Source organism: Globicephala melas, chromosome 15 (assembly GCF_963455315.2).
Source record: "Globicephala melas chromosome 15, mGloMel1.2, whole genome shotgun sequence".
NCBI lineage: Eukaryota > Metazoa > Chordata > Mammalia > Artiodactyla > Delphinidae > Globicephala > Globicephala melas.
The window spans coordinates 64,367,892-64,392,998 of NC_083328.1; the positions used below are offsets into that span (position 1 = coordinate 64,367,892).

Sequence of the window (25,107 nt, forward strand, 5' to 3'; positions counted from 1 at the left end):
GACTTCAGACAATACTACAAAGCTACAGTAATCAAAACAGCATGGTACTGGCACAAAAACAGACATATGGATCAATGGAACAGAACAGAGAGCCCAGAAGTAAACCCACACACCTATGATCAATTAATCTTCAACAAAGGAGGTAAGAATATACAATGGGGAAAAGACAGTCTCTTCAGCCAGTGGTATTGGGAAAGCTGGACAGCCGCATGCAAACCAATGAAGTTAGAACACACCCTCACAGCATACACAGAAAAACCCCTCAAAATGGCTTAAACACTTAAATTTAGGACATGACACCATAAAGCTCCTAGAGGAGAACATAAGCAAAACATTCTCTGACATAAATCATACCAATGTTTTTTAAGGTCAGTCTCCCAAGGCAACAGAAATAAAAGCAAAAATAAACAAAGGGGACTTAATTAAACTTATAAGCTTTTGCACAGCAAGGGAAACATAAACAAAAAGGCAATGTATGGGGAATTCCCTGGCAGTCCAGTGGTTAGGACTCTGCGCTTCCACTGCAGGGGGCACGGGTTCGATCCCTGGTTGGGGAACTAAGACCCTGCAAGCCACGCAGCGCAGCCAAAAAAAAAAAAAAAGTCTACAAATAAAAATGCTGGAGGGGGTATGAAGAAAAGGGAACCCTCCTACACTGCTTGTGGGACTGTAAACTGCTGCAGCCACTATGGAAAACAGTATGGCAGTTCCACAAAAAACTAAAAATAGAGTTGCCATATGATCCAGCAATCCCACCCCTGGGCACATATCCAGACAAAACTATAATTTGAAAAGATACATGCACTCATATGTTCATTTACAATAGCCAAGACATGGAAACAACCTAAATATCCATCGACAGATGAATGGATAAAGAAGATGTGGTATATAGACACAATGGATTATTACTCAGCCACAAAAAAGAATGAAATAATGCCATTTGCAGCAACATGGATGGACCTACAGATTATCATACTAGCAAAGTAAGTCAGAAAGAGAAAGACAAATACCATATGATATCACTTATATGTGGAATCTAAAATATGACAGAAATGAACATATCTACAAAACAGAAACAGACTCACAGATGTATAGAACAGATTTGTGGTTGCCAAGTGGGGGTGGGGGAGGGAAGGATCGGGAGTAGAATTAGCAGATGTCAAACTATTATATGTAGGATGGATAAATAACAAAGTCAGATGCAAACTACTGTATGTAGGATGGATAAATAACAAAGTCCTACTGTGTAGCACAGGGAAATATATTCAATATCCTATGATAAACCATAATGGAAAAAAATATGAAAAAGAATATACATATGTATTAAAAATAAAAAAGATTGATTAACATATTTGAGACACTACCCGAACAGCATGATAGTCATGAGAGATCCAGTGAGGTCTGTGGGGCTTTACTATTACGAATGATGCCCAGGCCTGAACTCTGACGCATGTTGTTTGCTTGATCTTGGCTTTAAGTTTAACAGAATCCTGCTCTGGAATCTTGGCATCTACTTTGAGTGAACCTTTTATGTGAGGAGGTGGTTGGTCAGGTGGCATAGGATGCATAAACTGTGTGTTTTTTTAAATAGTAATTATTTTATTCCTAATTATGAATTTGTTTATAGAACCAGAACTCTTCTTCCCAAGGTGGTGTTCTTTGGTGTGTCCAAGTCTAGGTCATAGCATCTAGCCACAGCTCCAGGTACTGGAACTTGTCTTATCTGAACACAGACTTGCGAGACTGTATCCTCCTCAATAACTTTGTCCCTTTTTTGGTGCCGGAATTCCTCAGTCTTTTATCACTGGATACTCTCCCTGCTCTGTGCCATCACCACTGGACAGGATCTTAAGAATGGTTTTTTGTTTGTCTGCTAATAAATATCTAGTTAATAAATGTATATAAAACAGAACTGGACCTGAAACCTTTATGTTGTAGAGAGGGTAGCTAACCTTCAGTTACCTCAAGCTTTATCATCAAACTTAACAAATTCTGTCTTGAACTTCACTGCTCCTTGTATCCCAAACACTCGCTAGCAGTTACTTTGTTTCTCGTAGAACACACAGTTTCCCAGCCAACCTGATGCCTGGTTTTGCAAGGACAGAAAAACCACCCAGGACAGGTGAGCAACATGTATAACAAAAATAGGTAGGTTTTTTTTTTGTATTTTGTCAGGTTTACTTCCTAATGTACTTCTTCTCATTGCCTTGAAAAGGCTCAGGGATAATTTATCTATGTAAAAAGAACTGAGTTTGGCCTGTGTAACCTTAGATGGGATCAGATTCTAGGACATTATTATTCAAGAATTTTTTGTTAAGATCTTAAAAGTTCAGATCCCAGTAGACACCATAATTATCATGGATATTTGGGTAATTAAAAAAAAATGTCTTTGACCCAGTCAATTTTCTCTAAGAATTTACCCTAAGGATGTGGACCAAAGATCAACCTACAATGATGTTCCTTGCAAAGCTGTGTATAATTGGAAACAACCTAAAAGTCCCACACTGTGAAATTAAATAAATTACAGTACTTATATACACATGTACACATATATATACATTAAGTGATAGAAAGTGAGACAAGGAAAAGGAGACAGATGAGACAAGGAAAAGAGATGGGCTGAAAAGGCATTTTTACAACTTATCAACATATGAATACTGAACATTTGATTCTTCTTTCTTTCAAAAAAATTACTAGTACCTGAAGTCTTAGCATGATGGTAGTAACAAGGTGGCGACCTTGCTTTTGCTGATGGTGGCAGAATACCTATACACTTATTAATGAACAGGACATTTCCTTAATGTTCTCCACAGGCAAATCACTGACAGCTATCTTACTTTCCCTGTCATTCAGATTTAGTTTTGAATTTTATTGTCTTTTATGAGTTTTTATTAATGTGTATAAGTATACTAGAAAACTTCTAAAACACAGTTAACATGCGATAAATTAATGGTTTCAATACACAACTTCTGTGGAGGGAGGTACCTGACCCATATTTATCTCAAAGTCATTTGCTTCTTTCCAACACATATGCATTATCCACCCCACCTACACAATTAACTCCAGGACATCCACTGTATTATATACAATGTAACCAACAGTGTACTACATATAGAATCTTAAATTGGGCAACTTACCACAATCTGTCATTTCAAAATCACCATTTAGGTTTTTATTGTATGTCACAACTTCTCTTGGAATACTTTTCAACAGTACACTTCTGTAAACCTATATAGATCAGAGGGGACAAAAAGGACTGCTGAGTCACAAAGAGGCACAGGTTAAGTAAAACCAAAATAAGAACAAGATATCAAGCCAATTAAAAAGTATTTGTCTGTACGGGTGATAATCAAGGGCAAGATGTTAGTAGCCCTTGGTAAATGCAGATTACGGCAAACATCTTAGAAGAGGGGATACTGAAGCAGAGCTTACCACCTGAAATATAACCACTGCAGAAGGTTACAAAATAGAAGAATTAAGTAAGGAGCAACTAAACACTGATGAGAAGATTTTGCCAAATAAAAGCAACTTAAAAGATATGAACCTATTCCTTCTTCTTTTTAATTTCTTACATGAGACTCATTTGATCTCACTGGGGCTTGTTTTCCTGCTCCCATCCCACACCCATCTCCTTTCACATGGCCACATGAAAATCTGTTCCCCTCCTTGCCCCTAAACTGTTTTTAACCTCCAAGGTAGCTGAAAGGAATGATCCATTCCCCCTCATCCTATGGATATCGGTATTGAGAGAATATTTAGGAAGCTGTGGCTTAAACCATTTTTGACCCACATTAACTTAATGATCTTAAGGGATACTCTGAACCTCTCTAAGCTCTGTTCCTAAGGGATTTTTCTGAAGAGGCCTGGAAACCAGGCCTCTTCCACCCTGTCACAGGGTGTAAGAAATGCCTATACTTGGCTCTTCTAATATCTCTATATTGCTAGCAGTGTACCTGGGGCTTAAGTAAAGAAGTGAAACTATCTGTGGGGCTCTGATAGAAGGGGGTATGGCTACTGGTACTGGGGCCAGGGATATCTGAGCTACCACATCTCTCTTTTTGTCTAAGGTGGCAGATCACTGGGCCAGAGAAGAGGCCATTATGCTCCTTTAGAGCAGAGCAATCAGGTTCTTGAATGACCAAGGCCTTAAGGTAACCTAATCCTGTGTTCTTCAGCTACAATAATAACAATAATATAGAGCTAACAGTTATTAAATGCTTACTATGTGCCAGGTCACGCTAACATTTTATATTTCCATGACTGAAAGACTGTACAGAATTCTCACCAGGGCTATTATATCAGAAATGCCTGATATCTATTCAAAGATGCAAACATTAAGATTCTTATCAGATGGAAAAAGAAGCTAGACTTAATTTAATATATCCTCAAATTTCACTGGATTTAAACATCATCAGAGAATCAAGTCTTATATGATTAAAGAATATTATTATTATAAATATTTTTCATTAGTGAAAAATGTCCCTACTCAAATAAATGAACAAATGGAATAAGAGAACGTGTGAGAAGTATATGCATATATAATATATAGGGACTTCCTTGGCGGTGCAGTGGTTAAGAATCCGCCTGCCAATGCAGGGGAAACGGGTTCGATCCTTGGTCCGGGAAGATCCCACATGCGGTGGAGCACCTAAGCCCGTGCGCCACAACTACTAAGCCTGCGCGCTAGAGCCTGTGAGCCAACTATTGAGCCTGTGTGCCACAACTACTGAAGCCCGTGTGCCTAGAGCCTGTGCTCCGCAACAAGAGAAGCCACTGCAACGAGAAGCCTGCACACCGCAACAAAGAGTAGCCGCCACTTGCCGCAACTAGACAAAGCCCATGTGTAGCAATGATGACCTAATGCAGCCATAAATAAATAATAAATAAATAAATAAATAAATAATATAGATTAGTCAGAAACAGCAAGATTTTTGGCTTCCACTGAAACTGTTTTTTAATTAAAACTGTCTCGAGTTTAATGGTGTCCATTAAACCAAAAAATCTATAGTAAAACTAGAAAAGAAGTTTACCTTTTACATGACTTGTCAGCAGAGAAATAGTACAAATCTATTTTGGGACAGGAGGAAAAATAATGTAACTCACATGACTATTAGCTTGAGGCTGATTCCTATAACTTTTCATTATTTCTTGAAAAGTTCTTTCTTCTTTTGTTACCTAAGGAAAATAAGAACTGCATTTATCAACTGCTTTTAAAAGAAAAATGGCTCTGAACAAAAACTTCAATTACAGGTTAGCATTGAGAGGAGTCTTGCAGAAAGCCATTAACCCCAGGCCACTCAATAACTAAAATCCACTACCATTTATGACTTTTACTACCTTAAAAGTTCAGGTTTGGGGACATCCCTGGTGGCGCAGTGGTTAAGAATCCACCCGCCAATGCAGGGGACACGGGTTCGAGCCCTGGTCCGGGAAGATCCCACATGCCGCGGAGCAACTAAGCCCATGCACCACAACTACTGAGCCTGCACTCTAAAGCCCGTGAGCCACAACTACTGAGCCCATGTGCCACAACTACTGAAGCCCATGTGCCTAGAGCCCATGCTCCGCAACAAGAGAAGCCACTGCAGTGAGAAGCCCGAGCACCGCAACGAATAGTAGCCCCCGCTCACCGCAACTACAGAAAGCCCACATGCAGCAACGAAGACCCACTGCAGCACAAATAAATGAAAAGTAAAAAAAAAAAAAAAAAAAAAAAAAAAAAAAAAAAGTTCAGGCTTTGTGGCCTGTGGAGACTCAGCTAATAGTTTCATTAATCAAAAGCACTAAGATTGCTATGATATAACTACCAAAAATGCATTTCTTTATAAAAAAGAATGATATAAGAAAACTCAGATCTGCTGAATCCCTTGCAGTCTCCAGTTGTATTAGTTTTTAAGTACTTATTTAAAATTAACCACATACTAAAGGATAGAAAATGTCTTGTGATTCACAATAAGACAGAGGGTATTACAGGATTAGGCTTTTAATAGTTCAGAACAGACTATAGGGTTTTAACACTTAGAAAAGTCACAGTGGTGGCCAAAAGAAAGAAAATAAATTAGTGATCCATAAAGGAATCCCTTCTAGTCTATTTATTATCACAGAGTTCACTTAAATTACTCTTTTCTTCTCCTTCACTGTCCATTAGCACTAAACCTGTTCTCCATAATGATGTTCTCCACAGAAATGGCAAAGCCTGAGCTATGGTAGTTTTCAAAAAAACACAAATGATTATTTAAGACGGTAGACAGCAGAAGCGAGAAGAACTACAATCCTGCAGCCTGCAGAATGGAAACCGCAATCACAAGAAGTCAGACAAAGTGAAACGGCAGAGGAATATGTCCCAGATAAAGGAACAAGATAAAACCCCAGAAGAACAGCTATAAGTGAAGTGGAGACAGGCAACCTTCTGGAAAAAGAACTCAGAAAAATGATAGTGAAGATGATCCACGATCTCAGAAAAAGAACAGAGGCAAGGATAGAGAAGATGCAAGAAATGTTTAACAAAGACCTAGAAGAATTAAAGAACAAAGAAACAGAGATGAACAATACAATATCTGAAATGAAAAATACACTAGAAGGAATCAATAGCAGAATAACTGAGGTGGAAGATTGGATAAGTGACCTGGAAGACAGAATGGTATAAATCACTGCCGTGGAACAGAATAAAGAAAAAAGAATGAAAAGAAATGAAGACAGTCAAAGAGACCTCTGGGAAAACATTAAATGCATCAACATTCACATTATAGGGGTCCCAGAAGGAGAAGAGAGAGACAGAAAGGACCTGAGAGAATCTTTGAAGAGATAACAGCTGAAAACCTCCCTAACATGGGAAAGGAAACAGTCACCCAAGTCCAGGAAGGGCAGAGAGTCCTAGGCAGGATAAACACAAGGAAGAACACACCGAGACACAGAGTAATCAAACTGACAAAAATTAAAGAAAAAATACTAAAAGCAACAAGAGAAAAACGATACAAGGGAACTTGCATAAGGTTATCATACAAGGGAACTTGCATAAGGTTATCAGCTGACTTCTCAGCAGAAACTCTGCAGGCCAGAAGGGAGTGGCATGATGTATTTAAAGTGATGAAATGGAAGAAACTACAACCAAGAATACTCTAACCAGCAAGGCTCTTATTCAGATTTGATGGAGAAATCAAAAGGTTTACAGATAAGCAAAAGCTAAGAGAATTCAGCACCACCAGACCAGCTTTGCAACAAATGCTGAAGGAACTTCTCTAAGCAGAAAAGAAAAGGCTACAACTAGAAACAAGAAACTTACGAATGGAAAAGCTCACCAGTAAAGGCAAACATACAGTAAAGGTAGGAAATCATCCACATGCTAATATGATATCAAAACCAGCAATTACAAGAAGGGGAGAACACAAATGCAGGATATTGGAAATGCATTTGAAATTAAGAGGCCAGCAATTTAAAACAATCTTGTTTATATATAGATTGCTATATCAAATCCTCATGGTAACCACAAATTGAAAATCTACGATACACATACAAAAAAGAAAAAGGAATTGAAACACAACACTAAAGTTAGTCATCAAATCACAAGAGAAGAGAACAAAAGAGGAAGGGAACAAGAAAAAATGTTTCGTAACTCTATGTCTCTTGATTTTTTGTATTTTCCATCTCTATGTGATATGCTGTTTTTTCGTTTCCTCAGCTCTACATTCTAATCCATTGAGTCTTTTGGCTTGGAATTTGTTTCCATTACAAGCTTCATTCAGTTCTTTTTGACATCTTTCAGGTCCTTTTTAAAATGACTTGGCCTTTGTTCATAAAAAGAATTTTCCTTTATACATTGAATCATTTAAAACATATAATTGCATAATTTGAGATCAATAATTCCATTACCTGAAATTTTTGAATATCTAACCTGCTCTAAATTTTATCTGTTGACATACTCACATTGGCTTATTTCCTTGATTGTTTTATAATTTTGGATTTTTTAGTTCTGTTTTAATAAGGATTTAATTTGTGTGAATACTGAATGGCTTCAGGGTTGAGTGTTTCATACCTCAAAGTAGTTTGCTTCTGCTGGGAACCCCAGTGATATTATTAGCTCTGGGACAACTTTTGGTTTTGTTGTTGCTGTTATTGTTACTGTTTTGACTTTGCAGATTCTTTTTCTTTGGCCATGCCATGTGTCTTGTGGGATCTTGGTTCCCTGACCAGGGATTGAACCTGCGCCCTCGGCAGTGAAAGCACAGAGTCCTAATAACCCTAGAGATTCTTGGAATGGTAAAATAAATGAGGTATGCAAATTGGTGTGGTTTTAAAAGAGGAAAGAGTGATACCAATATAAAGGATTATTAGTATGGATGCCAATGTAGAATGTGACTATAAAAGGGGAGTAACTATGTGGTCTTTTTCGTGCTGTATGTTATCTAGTTGTTGTGGAATAAATGTATAAAAACTGTAACCACAGAAGGAAATATTTGTAACTCTCTGTAAGTTATAAACCCAATGCTGCTTTTTAGGGTTCTGGTATCCTTAAGAGAAATAATAAAAATAGTAACAGCTTAAAAAAAGATTAGTTAATAACATTTATTAATACCTATTTTGTATAGAGATTTTAAAGATGTAATGTGAGAAGGAAGTCACAAAGGAGTTTGAGAACATGTGTTCTGCCTCAAAAAGCTGAAAAATTAGGTTGTAACATCTACATCTGCTAGGACTGGTAGTGTGGCCAATATGATCAAGACCAAAGGTACAGATGATTGTTTCAGACCTATTAGAATTTTTAAAGACAAGTAAGATATGCCATTTTATGACTTAAAACATATTGTAGCAACTAGAAAGTAAAATGCTCTTCTGAGGCAACAGAATAACTCACTGGAAAGCAATAAAGTATAGAAGCTATTTTATACCAGATTCTGAATCAGGAGAACATAGGTTGTCACTTATTGTGTAACTTTGGCCAAGTTACTTTCACCTCTGGGCCTCAGTTACTCGCCTAAAATGTAACGATCATTTTACTTTAAAGTACAAGATTAGAGGTGTCACGGGGTGATGGTGGAAATGGTTCTCCATTAATAGTGTGGAGAACCATTTTACCAAAAATGGTCTCTAAGATCTTTTCCAATTTTTTTTTACAACCAGTGTATTCCTATGAAGCAAGAAGGCTGATTACTATGAAAGTAAATGAAAGACTTCCCTGGTGGCACAGTGGTTAAGAATCTGCCTCTCCCAATGCAGGGAACACGGGTTTGATCCCTGGTCCGGGAAGATCCCACATACCATGGAGCAATTAAGCCCGTGAGCCACAACTACTGAGCCCGCGTGCTGCAACTACTGAAGCCTGCAGGCCTAGAGCCTGTGCTCTGCAACAAGAGAAGCCACTGCAATGAGAAGCCCACGCACCACAAGGAAGAGTAGCCCCCGCTCTCTGCAACTAGAGAAAGCCCGCACACAGCAATGAAGACCCAACACAGCCAAAAATAAGAAATAAATAAAATAAATAAATTTATAAAATAAAAAAAAGAAAGTAATGAAGAGTCCATAGAAATAGATACAGTAGCTGGAATTTACCACTGTTGGCTTGTAGCACTTAAGGCAAACTAACAATCAAGTGCAACAGATTTTCACCTCAGGCCTCAAATACAGGTAACTACGGCAAAGAGCTTCCCCCAACTTATACGTTACCTTTGCCATGATGTAGAAGGCACAAAGGAGGAGCTGATCCAAATGTCTGTCTTTCATCAGATCAGGGCAGTGAACTAAAGTGAATTCAAAACATGTCCATATCTTCCTTCTTAACTCATTTGAAACATCCAGTTTTAAACATAAATCACGTAAGCGTACACTTGCCAAATGATAGACCTAAGATGAAAGATAGCACATTGATGCAAAAAATCAAGTAAATAATTTCTCAAATTTATGTCTTACCATGAACATGGGCTTTTAGGCCAACATTAATAAACACCTAAGCCTGCTGATGCATTAAATTACATAAAATTTTTATTTTATAGTACTAGTTCACTGCTATGGCAAAAGAAAATATATTAAAACAAAATTTTCTTTGGAAAACTACCTTAAACATTTTTTTGGTAAAGATGTTATATGCTATTATTCTATGCTGTCAACTATGTAAAGTGAGAAATACTAAAATTAAATGGTTTGATTTACCAGCATCATGATCATTATGAATACATAATTTTTCAAGTATTCAGAAGTCTCTCTCTTTTTTTGGTTCAGGTAAAATGACTAGAAAGCCTAAAATGTCACATAATACACTCAAATGTTTGACTCCAAAATAAGTCAGAAAGCAAAATCATTTAAAAATTTCCCCAATAGTCTACATTGTTTTTATGAGCACATGAAAGGAATGTTAAGCAAACGAGATACCAGATTTTGTTGTTGTTTATTGAGGTATAACTGACATACAACATTAGTTTCAGGTGTACAACATGATTCAACATTTGTATATGTTGTGAAAAGATCACCACAATACGTCTAGTTAATATCCACACAGTTAACACAATTTTTTTTTCTTGTGATGAGAACTTTTAAGATCTAGTCTCTTAGCAACTGTAATATGGAATAAGCATTACTAACTATAGTCACCACGCTATACATTATATCCCCATGATTTATTTATTTTATAACTTGAAGTCTGTACCTTTTGACTCCCTTCATCCATTTCACCCACCCCCTCGCCCCCGGCAACCACTAACCTGTTCTCTGTATTTATGAGCTTGTTTTTGATTTTTAGATTCCACAAATAAATATCATATAGTATTGTCCTTCTCAGTCAAGTTGTTGTTTTTAAGTATGTCAGAGTAAATTCAGTTCAATACCTTCAACCTTTCATATATAGAGTCTTTATATGAACTGATACTAATGCAAATGCCCCAAAGGTCCTAAAAGATTCTAAAATGATTTCTGATCATCCAAAAAGCATTACGTTTTATTATCTTAAGAACTGGTAATCCTACTGTGATATTCCTAAACTAGACTATTCTGTTTGAACTAAGTCTTTAAATCTAAATGTTCAGGGTAAAAAAAATGAAAAAGAGTAAGGCATTCTTTATAGCAAAGTATCTTTTGAGAGGGAAAAAAAATCCACAAATTAAAGCTGAAAAATGAACTTTAGCCATCCAATACACTAATCTGATAGAAAGAGAGATAAGGGTTGACTCCAAAGCCACCAGTGATTCATTGTATAACAAACTCATTTTCTGCATCCAACCCTTTGTTTCTGGTCTTGCTGGCTAAGAGATAAATGGGAACCACTGGGGTCAGAGCAGTGGGAAAGATGCTGGAACTTTACATTTGTGATAGAAGATAACAGATACAGTCCTAGGTAGAAGGATTAAGAATGTCATTAAGTAATATTTGTGGGGCTTCCCTGGTGGCGCAGTGGTTGGGAGTCTGCCTGCCAATGCAGGGGACACGGGTTTGGGCCCTGGTCCGGTAGGATCCCGCGTGCTGCAGAGCAGCAAAGCCTATGTGCCCAACTGCTGAGCCTGCACTCTGGAGCCCACGAGCCACAACTGTTGAGCTCATGTTCTACAGCAGGACAGGCCACTGCAATGAGAGGCCCACGCATTGTGGCGAGGAGTGGCCCCCACTCGCTGCAACTGGAGAAAAGCCCGTGTGCAACAATGAGGGCCCAATGCAGCCAAAAATAAATAAATAAATTTTTTTTAAAAGTAATACTTGTTAAGTATCTTTTACAAAGCTAATCCAATGCCTTAAAGGTACACATACTCTGGAAGGCTTCTAACAAAAAATTCACAGTAAATTCTACTCAGGCATAGGATATCAGCATCACACTGAGTTCAGCATGGATAACATGTGCAATTTACTCAAGAAATGGTTATTTTGAACTCATTATAGATATGGACGTTTCAATTTCCTTTTAGGGTAAAATTTTTCTAGCTTCTAAGTAGGCTATAATTAAAAGGAAAAGGACAAGCTAGATTCTGAAATAAATTCAGAACTAAAAATTCATAAATAAAGCCTTATTTTTGTCAATCTTAGATTCATTATCAAAGGCAGCAATTTGTCATTTTGAAAATTAAAAATAGGGAATGAATGGGGAAAATACTACAGTTGGAGCTCTGTTTTTAAAACAGGCCTTAGGCACAAGATGTAGGCAGGAGTGGAGACGGTGGGATAGAGTAGAGAAAGCAGTGGGAGGTGGAAAAAAGGGCAAGTGTCTCAAGAATTATTCTAAGAAAGACTAGATAGAGGAAATAAACTTAAATTTGAATGAAGAGATAATTTGAAAAAACAAACATGAATTTCTTAAAAATTTTAAGCCTTAAACCCTAATCATAATGCTAAAAAGAAACAAAAAACAGTGCCTTTTTTTTCATTTACAATTTTTCAGAATGGGCTAAATAGCCACTAGTTACAGGGTAGACTGGAGAGGTATCTTCCAATTCTGGAATTTATTTTAGAGAAGCGGCATGTTTGGTCACAAATATCTGACTAACATGTCTATGTTATCAGAAGCTTTATGGTGCTTATAAAAGCTAGGCAGGATAAGCTGAAATTATTTCTATGTTAAATCTTTGCATTAATACTAAAATAATCTAGGCATTATAATGAGAACTGGTCAATTCATAAAAGGTAAAAAACTAGATTTATGATAAAAATTATGTAGACTCCCAGCAGTATCTCACCAATCTTAATAATGAATCCTCAGTAATGTAAACTTATCCATAAGATCCAATGTACCTGTCCCACAATAAACTCCAATCTAAAGCAATATAACACAATGGAGTTCCTGTAAATTCCACAGGATGGCCAATTGCTTAATCAAAGTTATGTAAAACAAGCCGGCAGGAAATGGAATTAAAACTCTATGAGTCTGAGTCCAAACATTAGCTCATCAAGATCATAATGTTCTTTTAGAATGTCAAATATGTTTTTAAAAAAGGCTAAAGGTACATCACCTGATACTAAAGCTAAACAAAGACACTCTAAGAAAACTACAGACCAATATCTATGATATTGATGTGAAAATCCTCCACAAAACCCTAGCAACTGAATGGAACATCATACACTAAAAGGGTTATACACCATGACCAAGTAGGAGTTATTCATGGAATGAAAGGATAGTTTAACATATGAAAATCTATCAGTGTAATACACTACATTAGCAGAATGAAGAGAAAAATGATATAATCATCTCAAAATTTGATGCAGAAAAAAAGCAATTGACAAAATTCAATACCCTTTTGTTACAAACTAGGAATAGACGGAAACTACTTCAACATAATAAATACCATATATGAAAAATCCGTAGCTAAGATCATACTCAAAGTAAAACAATGAAAGCTTTTCCTCTAAGATCAGGAACAAGACAAAGATGCCCAATTTCAGTACTTCTATTCAACACCATACTAGAAGTTCTAGCCAGAGCAATTAGGCAAGAAAAAGAAATAAAAGGCATTCAAATTAGAAAAGAAGTAAAACCATCTCTGTTTGCAGATGACATGACTTTATGTGTAGGAAACCCAAGCACCCTGGAGTCCATAAAAAATGTTAGAACTAATAAATGAATACAGCAAAGTTGCAGGATACAAAATCAACACACAAAAATCACTTTTATTCCTAAACCATAAACAATGCACAATCCAAAAATGAAATTAAGAAAATGATTCCATTTACAATAGCATGAAAAAGAATAAAATACTTGGGAATAAACTTAACCAAGGAGGCAAAAATTTGTACACTGAAAACTGCAAAGCATTGCTCAAAGAAATTAAAGAAAACATGAATAAATGGAAAGACATACTATGTTCATGGACTGGAAGACTTAATATTGTTAAGATGTCAACACTACTGAAAGCAATCTACAGATTCAGTATAATCCATATTAAAACCCTAAAGATTTTTTTTTTTTTTTGCAGAAATAGAAAAAAATCCATCCTAAAACTCATATGGAATGTCAAGGGACTCTGAATAGTCAAAATAATCTTGAAAAAGAAGAACAAAGTTGGAGGTCTCACATTTTCTGACTTCAAACCTTACTACAAAGTTACACTAATTAAAACTGTGGTACTGGCAAGAAGAGACCAATGAATAGAATACAGAGCCCAGAAATAAACCCTCACATATACAGTGATGAGTAACTTGACAAGGGTGTCAAGACCATTCAGTGGAGAAAGGCAGTCTTGTCAACAAGACTTACTGAGAAAACTGGATATCCACATGCAAAAGAATGAAACTGGGTCCTTACCTTATACCATATATAAAAATTAACTCAAAATGGATCAAAGACCTAAATGTAATTTCTAAAACTATAAAAATCCTACAAGAAAACATAGGGGAAAAGCTTCATGACACTGGCATGTGCAATGATTTCTCGGATATGACACCAAAAAGAACAAGACAACAAAACAAAACATAGATAAATTAGACTTCATCAAATTAAAAACTTCTGTGCGTCAAAAGACACTAATATATAACATAGTGAAAAGGCAACCCATGGAATGGGAGAAGATATTTGCAAATCATGTATCTGATAAGGAATTAACATCCCGACAATATAAAGGACTTTTACAACTCACCAATAAAAAACTCAAAAAATGGGCAAAGGACTTGAATAGACATTTCGCTGAGGAAGGTAAAAGGATTGCCAATAAGCCCATGAAAAGATGCTCAATATCACTAATCATCAGGGAAACGCAAATCAAAACTGCAGCAAGGAGATAGCTTCAAAATGGTGGAGGAGTAAGACGTGGAGATCACCTTCCTCCCCACAAATACATCAAAAATACATCTACATGAGGAACAGCTCCTATGGAACACCTACTGAACACTGGCAGAAGACTTCAGACTTCCCAAAAGGCAAGAAACTCCCCACGTACCTGGGTAGGGCAAAATAAAAAAGAAAAAACAGAGACAAAAGAATAGGGATGGGACCTGCACCTCCGGGAGGGAGCTGTGAAGGAGGAAAAGTTTCCACACGCTAGGAAGCCCCTTCACTGGTGGAGATGGCGGGTGGGAAGCTTTGGAGCCACAGAGGACAGCGCAACAACAGGGGTGCAGAGAGCAAAGCGGAGAGATTCCCACATAGAGAATCGGTGCCGACCAGCACTCACCAGCCTGAGAGGCTTGTCTGCTCACCCGCCGGGGCGGGTGGGGGCTGGGAGCTGAGGCTCGGGCTTCGGAGGTCAGATCCCAGGGAGAGGACTGGAGCTAGCTGCGTGAACACAGACTGAAGGCAGCTAGTCAGTCACAGCTACCTGGGAGGGAGTCCGGGAAAAAGTCTGGAACTGCCTAAGAGGCAACAGACCATTGTTTCATGGTGCGCGAGGAGAGGGGATTCAGAGCACCACCTAAACGAGCTCCAGAGACGAGTGCGAGCCGTGGCTATCAGCGTGGACCCCAGAGACGGGCATGAAATGCTAAGGCTGCTTCTGCAGCCACCAAGAAGCCTGTGTGCAAGCACAGGTCACTACTCACACCTCGCCTCCCGGGAGCCTGTGCAGCCCGCCACTACCAGGGTCCCGAGATCCAGGGACAACTTCCCCGGGAGAACACACGTCATGCCCAGGCTGTTACAACATTATGTTGGCCTCTGCGGCCGCAGGCTTGCCCCGCATTCTGTACTCCTCCCTTCCCCTGGCCTGAGGGAGCCAGAGCCCCCTAATCAGCTGCTACTTTTTAACCCCGTCCTGTCTGGGAGGGAAACAGACGCCCTCAGGCGACCTAAACGCAGAAGTGGGGCCAAATCCAAAGCTGAACTCCAGGAGCTGTGCGAACAAGGAAGAGAAAGGGAAATCTCTCCCAGCAGCCTCAGGAGCAGCGGATTAAATCTCCACAATCAAACTGATGTACCCTGCATCTGTGGAATACCTGAATAGACAACGAATCATCCCAAAATTGAGGCAGTGGACTTTGGGAGCAACTATAGAGTTGGGGTTTGCTTTCAGCATCAAATTTGTTTCTGGCTTTATGTTTATCTTAGTTTAGAATTTAGAGCTTATTATCACTGGTAGATAGGTTTATTGATTTGGTTGTTGCTCTCTTCCTTTTTTTAATATACATACATTTTTCCTTTTTCTCCTTTTGCCAGTGTGTATGTGTATGCTTCTTTGTGTGATTTTGTCTGTATAGCTTTGCTTTTGCCATTTGTCCTAGGGTTCTGTCTTTTTTTTTTTTTAGTATAATTTTTAGCACTTATTACCATTGGTGGATTTGTTTTTTGGTTTGGTTTCTCACTTCTTTTTTTTTTTACTTTCTCATTTTTTATTTTTAATAATATATTTTTAATTTTTAATTTTTATAACTTCATTTTATTTCTCTTTCTTTCTTTTTTTCTCCCTTTTCTTCTGAGCCATGTGGCTGACAGGGCCTTGGTGCTCCAGCCGGGTGTCCGGTCTGAGCCTCTGAGGTGGGAGAGCTGAGTTCAGGACAGTGGTCCACCAGAGACCTCCCAGCCCCACATAATATCAAATGGCGAAAGCTCTCTTAGAGATCTCCATCTCAACGTGAAGACCCAGCTCCACTCAATGACCAGCAAGCTACAGTGATGGACACCCTATGCCAAACAACTAGCAAGACAGGAACACAACCCCACCCATTAGCAGAGAGGCTGCCTAAAATCATAATAAGGTCACAGACACCCCAAAACACACCACTGCATGCAGTCCAGCTCACCAGAAAGACAAGATCCAGCCTTATCCACCAGAACACAGGCACCAGTCCCCTCCACTAGAAAGCCTACACAACCCACTGAACCAACTTTACGCACTGGGGGCAGACACCAAAAACGAGAACTATGAACCTGCAGCCTGCGAAAAGGAGACCCCAAACACAGTAAGTTAAGCAAAATGAGAAGACAGAGAAATACACAGCAGATGAAGGAGCAAGGTAAAAACCCACCAGACCAAACAAATGAAGAGGAAATAGGCAGTCTACCTCAAAAAGAATTCTGAGTAATGATAGTACAGATGATCCCAAATCTTGGAAATACAATGGAGAAAATACAAGAAACGTTTAACAAGGACCTAAAAGAACTAAAGAGCAAACAAACAATGATGAACAACACAATAAATGAAATAAAAAATTCTCTAGAAGGAATCAATAGCAGAATAACTGAGGCAAAAGAACAGATAAGTGACCTGGAAGATAAAACAGTGGAAATAACTACCACAGAGCAGAATAAAGAAAAAAGAATGAAAAAAATCAAGGAGAATCTCAGAAACCTCTGGGACAACACTAAACGCACCAACATTCAAATTATAGGGGTCCCAGAAGAAGAAGAGAAAAAAAAGGGACTGAGAAAATATTTGAAGAGATTATAGTTGAAAACTTCCCTAATATGGGTAAGCAAATAGTCAAGTCCAGGAAGCACAGAGAGTCCCATTCAGGATAAATCCAAGGAGAAGCATGCCAAGACACATATTAATCAAATGATCAAAAATTAAATACAAAGAAAAAATATTAAAAGCAGCAAGGGAAAAGCAACAAATAACATACAAGGGAATCCCTGTAATGTTAACAGCTGATTTCTCAGCAGAAACTCTGCAAGCCAGAAGGGAGTGGTAGGACATATTTAAAGTGATGAAAGAGAAAAACCTACAACCAAGATTACTCTACCCATCGAGGATCTCATTCAGATTTGATGGAGCAACTGAAACCTTTACAGACAAGCAAAAGCTAAGAGAATTCAGCACCACCACACCAGCTTTACAACAAATGCTAAAGGAACTTCCCTAAGCAGGAAACACAAGAGAGGAAAACACCTACAATAACAAATGCAAAACAATAAAGAAAATGGTAACCGGAACACATATATTGATATATACCTTAAATGTAAATGGATTAAATGCTCCAACCAAAAGACATAGACTGGCTGAATGGATACAAAAACATAACCCGTATATATGCTGTCTACAAGAGACCCACTTCAGACCTAGGGACACATACAGACTGAAAGTGAGGGGATGGAAAATGATATTCCATGCAAATGGAAATCAAAAGAAAGCTGGAGGAGCAATTCTCATATCAGATAAAGTAGACTTTAAAATAAAGAATGTTACAAGAGACAAGGAAGGACACTAAATAATGATCAAGGGATCAATCCAAGAAGATATAACAATTGTAAATATTTATGCACTCAACACAGGAGCACCTCAGTACATAAGGCAAATGCTAACAGCCATAAAAGGGGAAATCGACAGCAACACAGTAATAGTAGGAGACTTTAACACCCCACTTTCGCCAATGGAGAGATCACCCAAAATGAAAATAAATAAGGAAACACAAGCTTTAAATGATACATTAAACAAGATGGACTTAATTGATATTTATAGGACATCCCATCCCAAAACAACAGAATACACTTTCTTCTCAAGTGCTCATAGAACATTTTCCAGGACAGATCATATCTTGGGTCACAACTCAAGCCCTGCTAAATTTAAGAAAATTGAAATCATATCAAGTATGTTTTCCGACCACAATGCTATGAGACTAGATACCAATAACAGGAAAAAAGGTGTGAAAAATACACACACATGAAGGCTAAACAACACACTACTAAATAACCAAGAGATCACTGAAGAAATCAAAGAGGTAATCAAAAAATACCTAGAAACAAATGACAATGAAAACACGACAACCCAAAACCTATGGGATGCAGCAAAAACAGTTCTTAAGAGGGACATTTATAGCAATACAATCCTACCTCAAGAAACAAGAAACATCTCAAATAAACAACCTAACCTTACACCTAAAGCAATTAGAGACAGAAGAACAAAAAAACCTCAAAGTTAGCAGAAGGAAAGAAATGATAAAGATGAGATCAGAAATAATGAAAAAGAAATGAAGGAAAAAATAGCTAAGATCAATAAAACTAAAAGATGGTTCTTTGAGAAGAAAAACAAAAATGATAAATCACTAGCCAGACTCATCAGGAAAAAAAGGGAGAAGACTCACATCAATAGAATTAGAAATGAAAAAGGAGAAATAATAACTGACACTGCAGAAATACAAAGGATCATGAGAGATTACTAAAAGCAACTATATGTCAAAAAAATGGACAACCTGGAAGAAATGGACAAATTCTTAGAAAGGTATAACCTTCCAAGACTGAACCAGGAAGAAATAGAAAACATGAATAGACCAATCACAAGCACTGAAATTGAAACTGTGATTAAAAATCTTCCAACAAACAAAAGCCAAGGACCAAATGGACTCACAGGAGAATTCTAGCAAACATTTAGAGAAGAGCTAACACATATCCTTCTCAAACTCTTCCAAAATATAGCAGAGGGAGGAACACTCCCAGACTCATTCTACGAGGCCACCATCACCCTGATACCAAAACCAGACAAAGATGTCACAAAAAAAGAAAACTATAGGCCAATATCACTGATGAACAAGATGCAAAAATCCTCAACAAAATACTAGCAAACAGAATCCAACAGCACATTAAAAGGAACATACACCATGATCAAGTGGGGTTTATCCCAGGAATGCAAGGATTCTTCAACATACAGAATCAATCAATGTGATAAACCATATTAACAAATTGAAGAATAAAAACCATATGATCATCTCAATAGATGCAGAAAAAGCTTTTGACAAAATTCAACAGCTATTTATGATAAAAACTCTCCAGAAAGTAGGCATAGAGGGAACTTAACTCAACATAATAAAGCCATATATGACAAACCCACAGCCAACATTGTTCTCAATGGTGAAAAACTGAAACCACTTCCACTAAGATCAGGAACAAGACAAGGTTGCCCACTCTCACCACTATTATTCAACATAGTTTTGGAAGATTTAGCCACAGCAATCAGAGAAGAAAAAGAAATAAAAGGAATCCAACTTGTGAAAAAAGAAGTAAAACTGTCACTGTTCGCAGATGACATGATACTATACATAGTGAATCCTAAAGATGCTACCAAAAAACTACTAGAGCTAATCAATGCATTTGGTAAAGTAGCAGGATATAAAATTAATGCACAGAAATCTCTTGCATTCCTATAAACTAATGATGAAAAATCTGAAAGAGAAATTAAGGAAACACTCCCATTTACCACTTCAACAAAAGAATAAAATACCTAGGAATAAACCTACCTAAGGATGACAAAAGACCTGTATGCAGAAAACTATAAGATACTGATGAAAGAAATCAAAGAGGATACAAACAGATGGAGAGACATACCATGTTCTTGGACTGGAAGAATCAACATTGTGAAAATGACTATACTACCCAAAGCAGTCTACAGATTCAATGCAATCCCTATCAAGCTACCAATGGCATTTTTCACAGAACTAGAACAAATATTTCACAATTTGCATGGAAACACAAAAGACCCCGAATAGCCAAAGCAATCTTGAGAAAGAAAAACAGAGCTGGAGGAATCAGGCTCCTTGACTTTGGACTATACTACGAAGCTACAGTAATCAAGACAATATGGTACTGGCACAAAAACAGAAGTATAGATCAATGGAACAGGATAGAAAGCCCAGAGATAAACCCACGCACCTATGGTCACCTTATCTTTAAAAAAGGAGGCACGAATATACAATGGAGAAAAGACAGCCTCTTCAATAAGTGGTGCTGGGAAAACTGGACAGCTACATGTAAAAGAATGAAATTAGAACAGTCCTTAACACCACACACAAAACTAAACTCAAAATGGATTAAAGACCTAAATGTAAGGCCAGACACAATAAAATTCTTAGAGGAAAACATAGGCAGAACACTCCATGACATACAACACAGCAAGATTCTGTTTCACCCACCTCATAGAGTAATAGAAATAAAAACAAAAATAAACAAATGGGACCTAATGAAACTTAAATGCTTTTGCACAGCAAAGGAAACCATAAACAAGATGAAAAGACAACCCTCAGAATGGGAGAAAATATTTGCAAATGAAGCAAATGACAAAGGATTAATCTCCAAAATATACAAGCAGCTCATTCAGCTCGATATTAAAAAACCAAACAACACAATCCAAAAATGGGCAGAAGATCTAAACAGACATTTCTCCAAAGAAGATATACAGATTGTCAACAAACACATGAAAGCATGCTCAAAATCACTAATCATTAGAGACATGCAAATCAAAACTACAATGAGGTTATCATCTCACACCGGTCAGAACGGCCATCATCAAAAAATCTACACACGATAAATGCTGGAGAGGGTGTGGAGAAAAGGGAACCCTCTTGCACTGCTGGTGGAAATGTAAATTGATACAACCACTATGAAGAACAGTATGGAGGTTCCTTAAAAAAGTAAAAATAGAACTACCATATGACCCTGCGATCCCACTATTGGGCATATACCCTGAGAAAACCATAATTCAAAGAGTCATGTACCACAATGTTCATTGCAGTTCTACTAACAACAGCCAGGACATGGAAGCAACCTAAGTGTCCATCGACAGATGAACGGATAAAGAAGATGTGGCACATATACACAATGGAATGTTACGTAGCCATAAAAAGAAACAAAATTGAGTTATTTGTAGTGAGTAGGATGGATCTAGAGACTGTCATAAAGAGTGAAGTAAGTCAGAAAGAGAAAAACACTTGTATTTCACAATATTGTGGAAAACCTTGTATGTTGCTAGCAGGAATATAAATGGTGCAGCCACTGTGGGAAACTGCATAGCATTTTCTCAAAAATTAAATTTAGAATTACTATTCCACTTCTGTATGTACCCAAAAGAATTGAAAACAGACTTGGATACCTGTACACCAATGTTCATAGCAACACTATTCACTCACAATAACCAAAAGGTAGAAACAACGCAAATGTCCATCTATAGATGAATGGATAAACAAAATATGGTATATACATACCATGAAATATTAGTTTTAAAAAGGAAGGAAATTCTGACCATGCTACAATATGGAAGAGCCTTGAAAACATTATGCTAAGTGAAATAAGCCTGTCAAAAAAGGACAAACGTTATATAATTCCACTTATATGAGGTACCTAGAGTAGTCAAATTCATAGAGACAGAAAGTAGAATAATGGCTACCAGGGGCTGGGGGTGGGAGGAAGAAATGAGGAGTTACTATTTAATGGGTACAGAGTTTCAGTTTAGGAAGATGAAAAAGTCTGGAGGTGGATGATGGTGGAAGCTGCACAACAATGCGAATGTACTAATGACATTTAGCTGTACACTTAAAAATGGTTAAAATAGTAAATTTCATGTATATTTTACCACACACAAAAAAAGAAGGCTAAAGTTGCCCTCTGTTACTCAATTTTTCTTGCATTGATTAAAGGAGACCTTTTTAGATGCTATAAAAACACGTACCTTTCTATAAAACAGTGCTAAGGACCCAGTTCTCTTTGGTTTGCTTATTCCAACTGAATGTACCTCTTGTGCTTTAGTCAAATGGGTCTGTTTTGGAGAAGCACCAATTAATGACTGAGCCGTAAGTGATACAGGACTCTCGACTTTGGACTCCTGAGTTGTATTCATGGAAATTGGTATCAGTGTGATCTCTCCAGCATCATTTGCAATACCTGAATGTACAAGCAAGAGTTCTTAGTTTTAGAAGTGTGTCCCAGAAAAGTTGTCAATTCTTCCTTCCTTGCTTCCTTCCTCCCTCTCTCCCTCCCTTCCTTCCTTTACTATCTATCTATCTACCTACCTATCTATCTATCTATCTATTTATGCATAGGAATATGTTAGAAGAAAGCCACAAAAATAGTAATTCTAGGTTATGATACTCTTATTTTCTATTTCTGCTCTGAAACAATAAAATTGTTCTTTTGAGCTCTAAAGGAGATGTTTTTAATCAATAAACAAAATTCTTCCTCAATGCACTTATTTGTAAAACTCAGATAAGAAAATAAAATAAGTCCTAACAAAGAGGGTTGTAAATTTATAAAATGTGAAAATTCAAAAAACAGTGCAGGCATACCTCAGAGATATTGCGAGTTTGGTTCCAGACCACTACAATAAATTGAGTATCATAATAAAGTGAGTCACATGAATTTTTTGGATTCCTAGTGCACATAAAAATTATGTTTATGCTATATTGCAGTTTATTAAGTGTGCAATAGCATAATGACTAAAAAACAATGTACATAACTCAATTAAAAAATACTTTGTTGCTAAAAAATGCTAATCATCATATGACAACAGAGGGTTGCCAGAAACCTTCAATTTGTAAAAAAAAAAAAAAAATAGTATCTGTAAAGTGCAACAAAGCAAAGTGCAATAATACTAGGAATGCCTCTATAGGTTCAAAACAAAACAAAAGGGTGGAGCACAGAGGATCTTTAGGGCAGTGAAACTATTCTGTATAACAGTATAATGGTAGATATGTGTCATTAGACATTTGTCAAAATTCATAGAATGTACAACACCAAAGAGTGAACCCCAATGCAAACTACGGACTTGGGGTGATAATGATGTGTCCATGAAAGTTCATCAGTTGTAACACATGTGTCTCTCTGGTGCAGGATGTTGATGACAAGGAAGGCTCAATTTTGCCATGAACCTAAAACTGCTCTTAGAGAAAAAAAAGTATGGGTTCAGGGACTTCCCTGGTGGCGAAGTGGTTAAGAATCTGCCTGCCAATGCAGGAGACACAGGTTCGATTCCTGGTCTGGGAAGATCCCACATGCCATGGAGCAACTAAGCCCGTGCGCCACAACTACTGAGCCTGCACCCTAGAGCTCACAAGCCACAAATACTAAGCCCATGTGCCACAACTACTGAAGCCCACATGTGCTCGAGCCGCAACTACTGAGCCCTCGCGCCGCAACTACTGAAGCCCGTGTGCTGCAACTACTGAAGCCCGCACGCCTAGAGCCCGTGTTCCGCAACAGGAGAAGCCACCGCAATGAGAAGCCCGCGCACTGCAATGAAGAGTATCCCCTGCTCCCCATAACTGGAGAAAGCCCATGCACAGCAACGAAGACCAAACGCAGCCAAAGAGAAAAAAAAGTATATAGGTTCAAGAAAAAATACTGGAATAATAAGACCATGTGATCAGTCCAATAAGACATTTCTTAAATTTTCACCCAACTCAGAAAAAATATAAAATAAATGCATCAAAATGTTACCATGCAATGGGATTGTAACTTTATGTCCTGTTGTCCCTGTTACTATGGCTGTGGCCATTGTTAGAAGACTTTGCCCAGGTGAAATTGATATATTTTCAGCAGTAATGCTTGAAGAAGGAGCAATTTTCAATTTTGTTCCTTCTGTTATGATCCTGTCCATAAGCATTTCCTTTGGGGGGTCTTCCCCAAAAAGTCTTCTCTTAGCACTGCCAGCGGTAGGAGAACTGTAGCGTTCATGGACAGAAATTGGAGACAATGGTTGCGTATCTAATAAAGAGAAAAATTTATAACAGTTTGACATGTATTCCAAAATAATAAGTCAGGTTTACTCACTCATTCAACAAACAGAGATTGAGTTACTATGCTAATAACATGGCCTCTGTCCTCATGGAATAATCGAGTCTAGTGGGAGAGAGAAGAATGAAGTAAATATTAAAATAAAATTATGGGGCTTCCCTGGTGGCGCAGTGGTTGGGAGTCCGCCTGCCGATGCAGGGGACGTGGGTTCATGCCCCAGTTCGGGAGGATCCCACATGCCGCAGAGCGGCTGTGCCCGTGAGCCATGGCCGCTGAGCCTGTGCGTCCGAAGCCTGCGCTCTGCAGCGGGAGAGGCCGCAGCAGTGAGAGGCCCGCGTAACGCAAAAAAAAAAAAAAAAAAAAAAAGGAAAATAAAATAAAATAAAATAATGAGAGCTCACCTTCCTGGTTTCTTGAACCTCTGCCTATATTAAAGAAGCAAAATATTAAGGGTAAAGTAGAAGGTGAGAAGTAGAATGTGGTGACTGCTAAATTTCAAAAGTAGTCCAACTAGCTTCTGTCTCCCAATCTTATCTAGTAAATAACTCCTGATTAGAAGGAAAAATCAGTGATTTGGTTCACAATTTTGCCTTCACCACATGCCCACACTTCAAATAGTTTAAGGCAGTAGCTGTGGCTTTCTGATTTAGTAGAGGCAGAATCATCTTTTATAAGTCCACTAGAAGATAAAGATGAGTAGAAGTGTTATGACTCTGCTTAACTTGCCTTAATCTGAGGCATTAGTGTATTGATCAAAAAGAAAGTAAAGTATGGATTAA

The 25,107-nt window shown here is 37.8% G+C and overlaps 1 protein-coding gene across 2 annotated transcripts in view; it reads right to left on the reverse strand.

Moving 5' to 3' along the window:
• RBL1 (RB transcriptional corepressor like 1) overlaps positions 1–25,107 on the reverse strand; it is a 75,900-nt gene that overhangs the window by 11,702 nt on the left and 39,091 nt on the right. For both annotated transcript variants that reach the window (XM_030830647.2, XM_060284113.1), the window contains exons 15-19: positions 24,032–24,298; positions 22,269–22,480; positions 9,661–9,837; positions 5,104–5,175; positions 3,138–3,228 (exon numbers count right to left, since the gene is read on the reverse strand). In XM_030830647.2, coding sequence (XP_030686507.1) covers positions 3,138–3,228; positions 5,104–5,175; positions 9,661–9,837; positions 22,269–22,480; positions 24,032–24,298 — 819 coding nt within the window. The remainder of the gene's footprint in view (positions 1–3,137; positions 3,229–5,103; positions 5,176–9,660; positions 9,838–22,268; positions 22,481–24,031; positions 24,299–25,107) is intronic.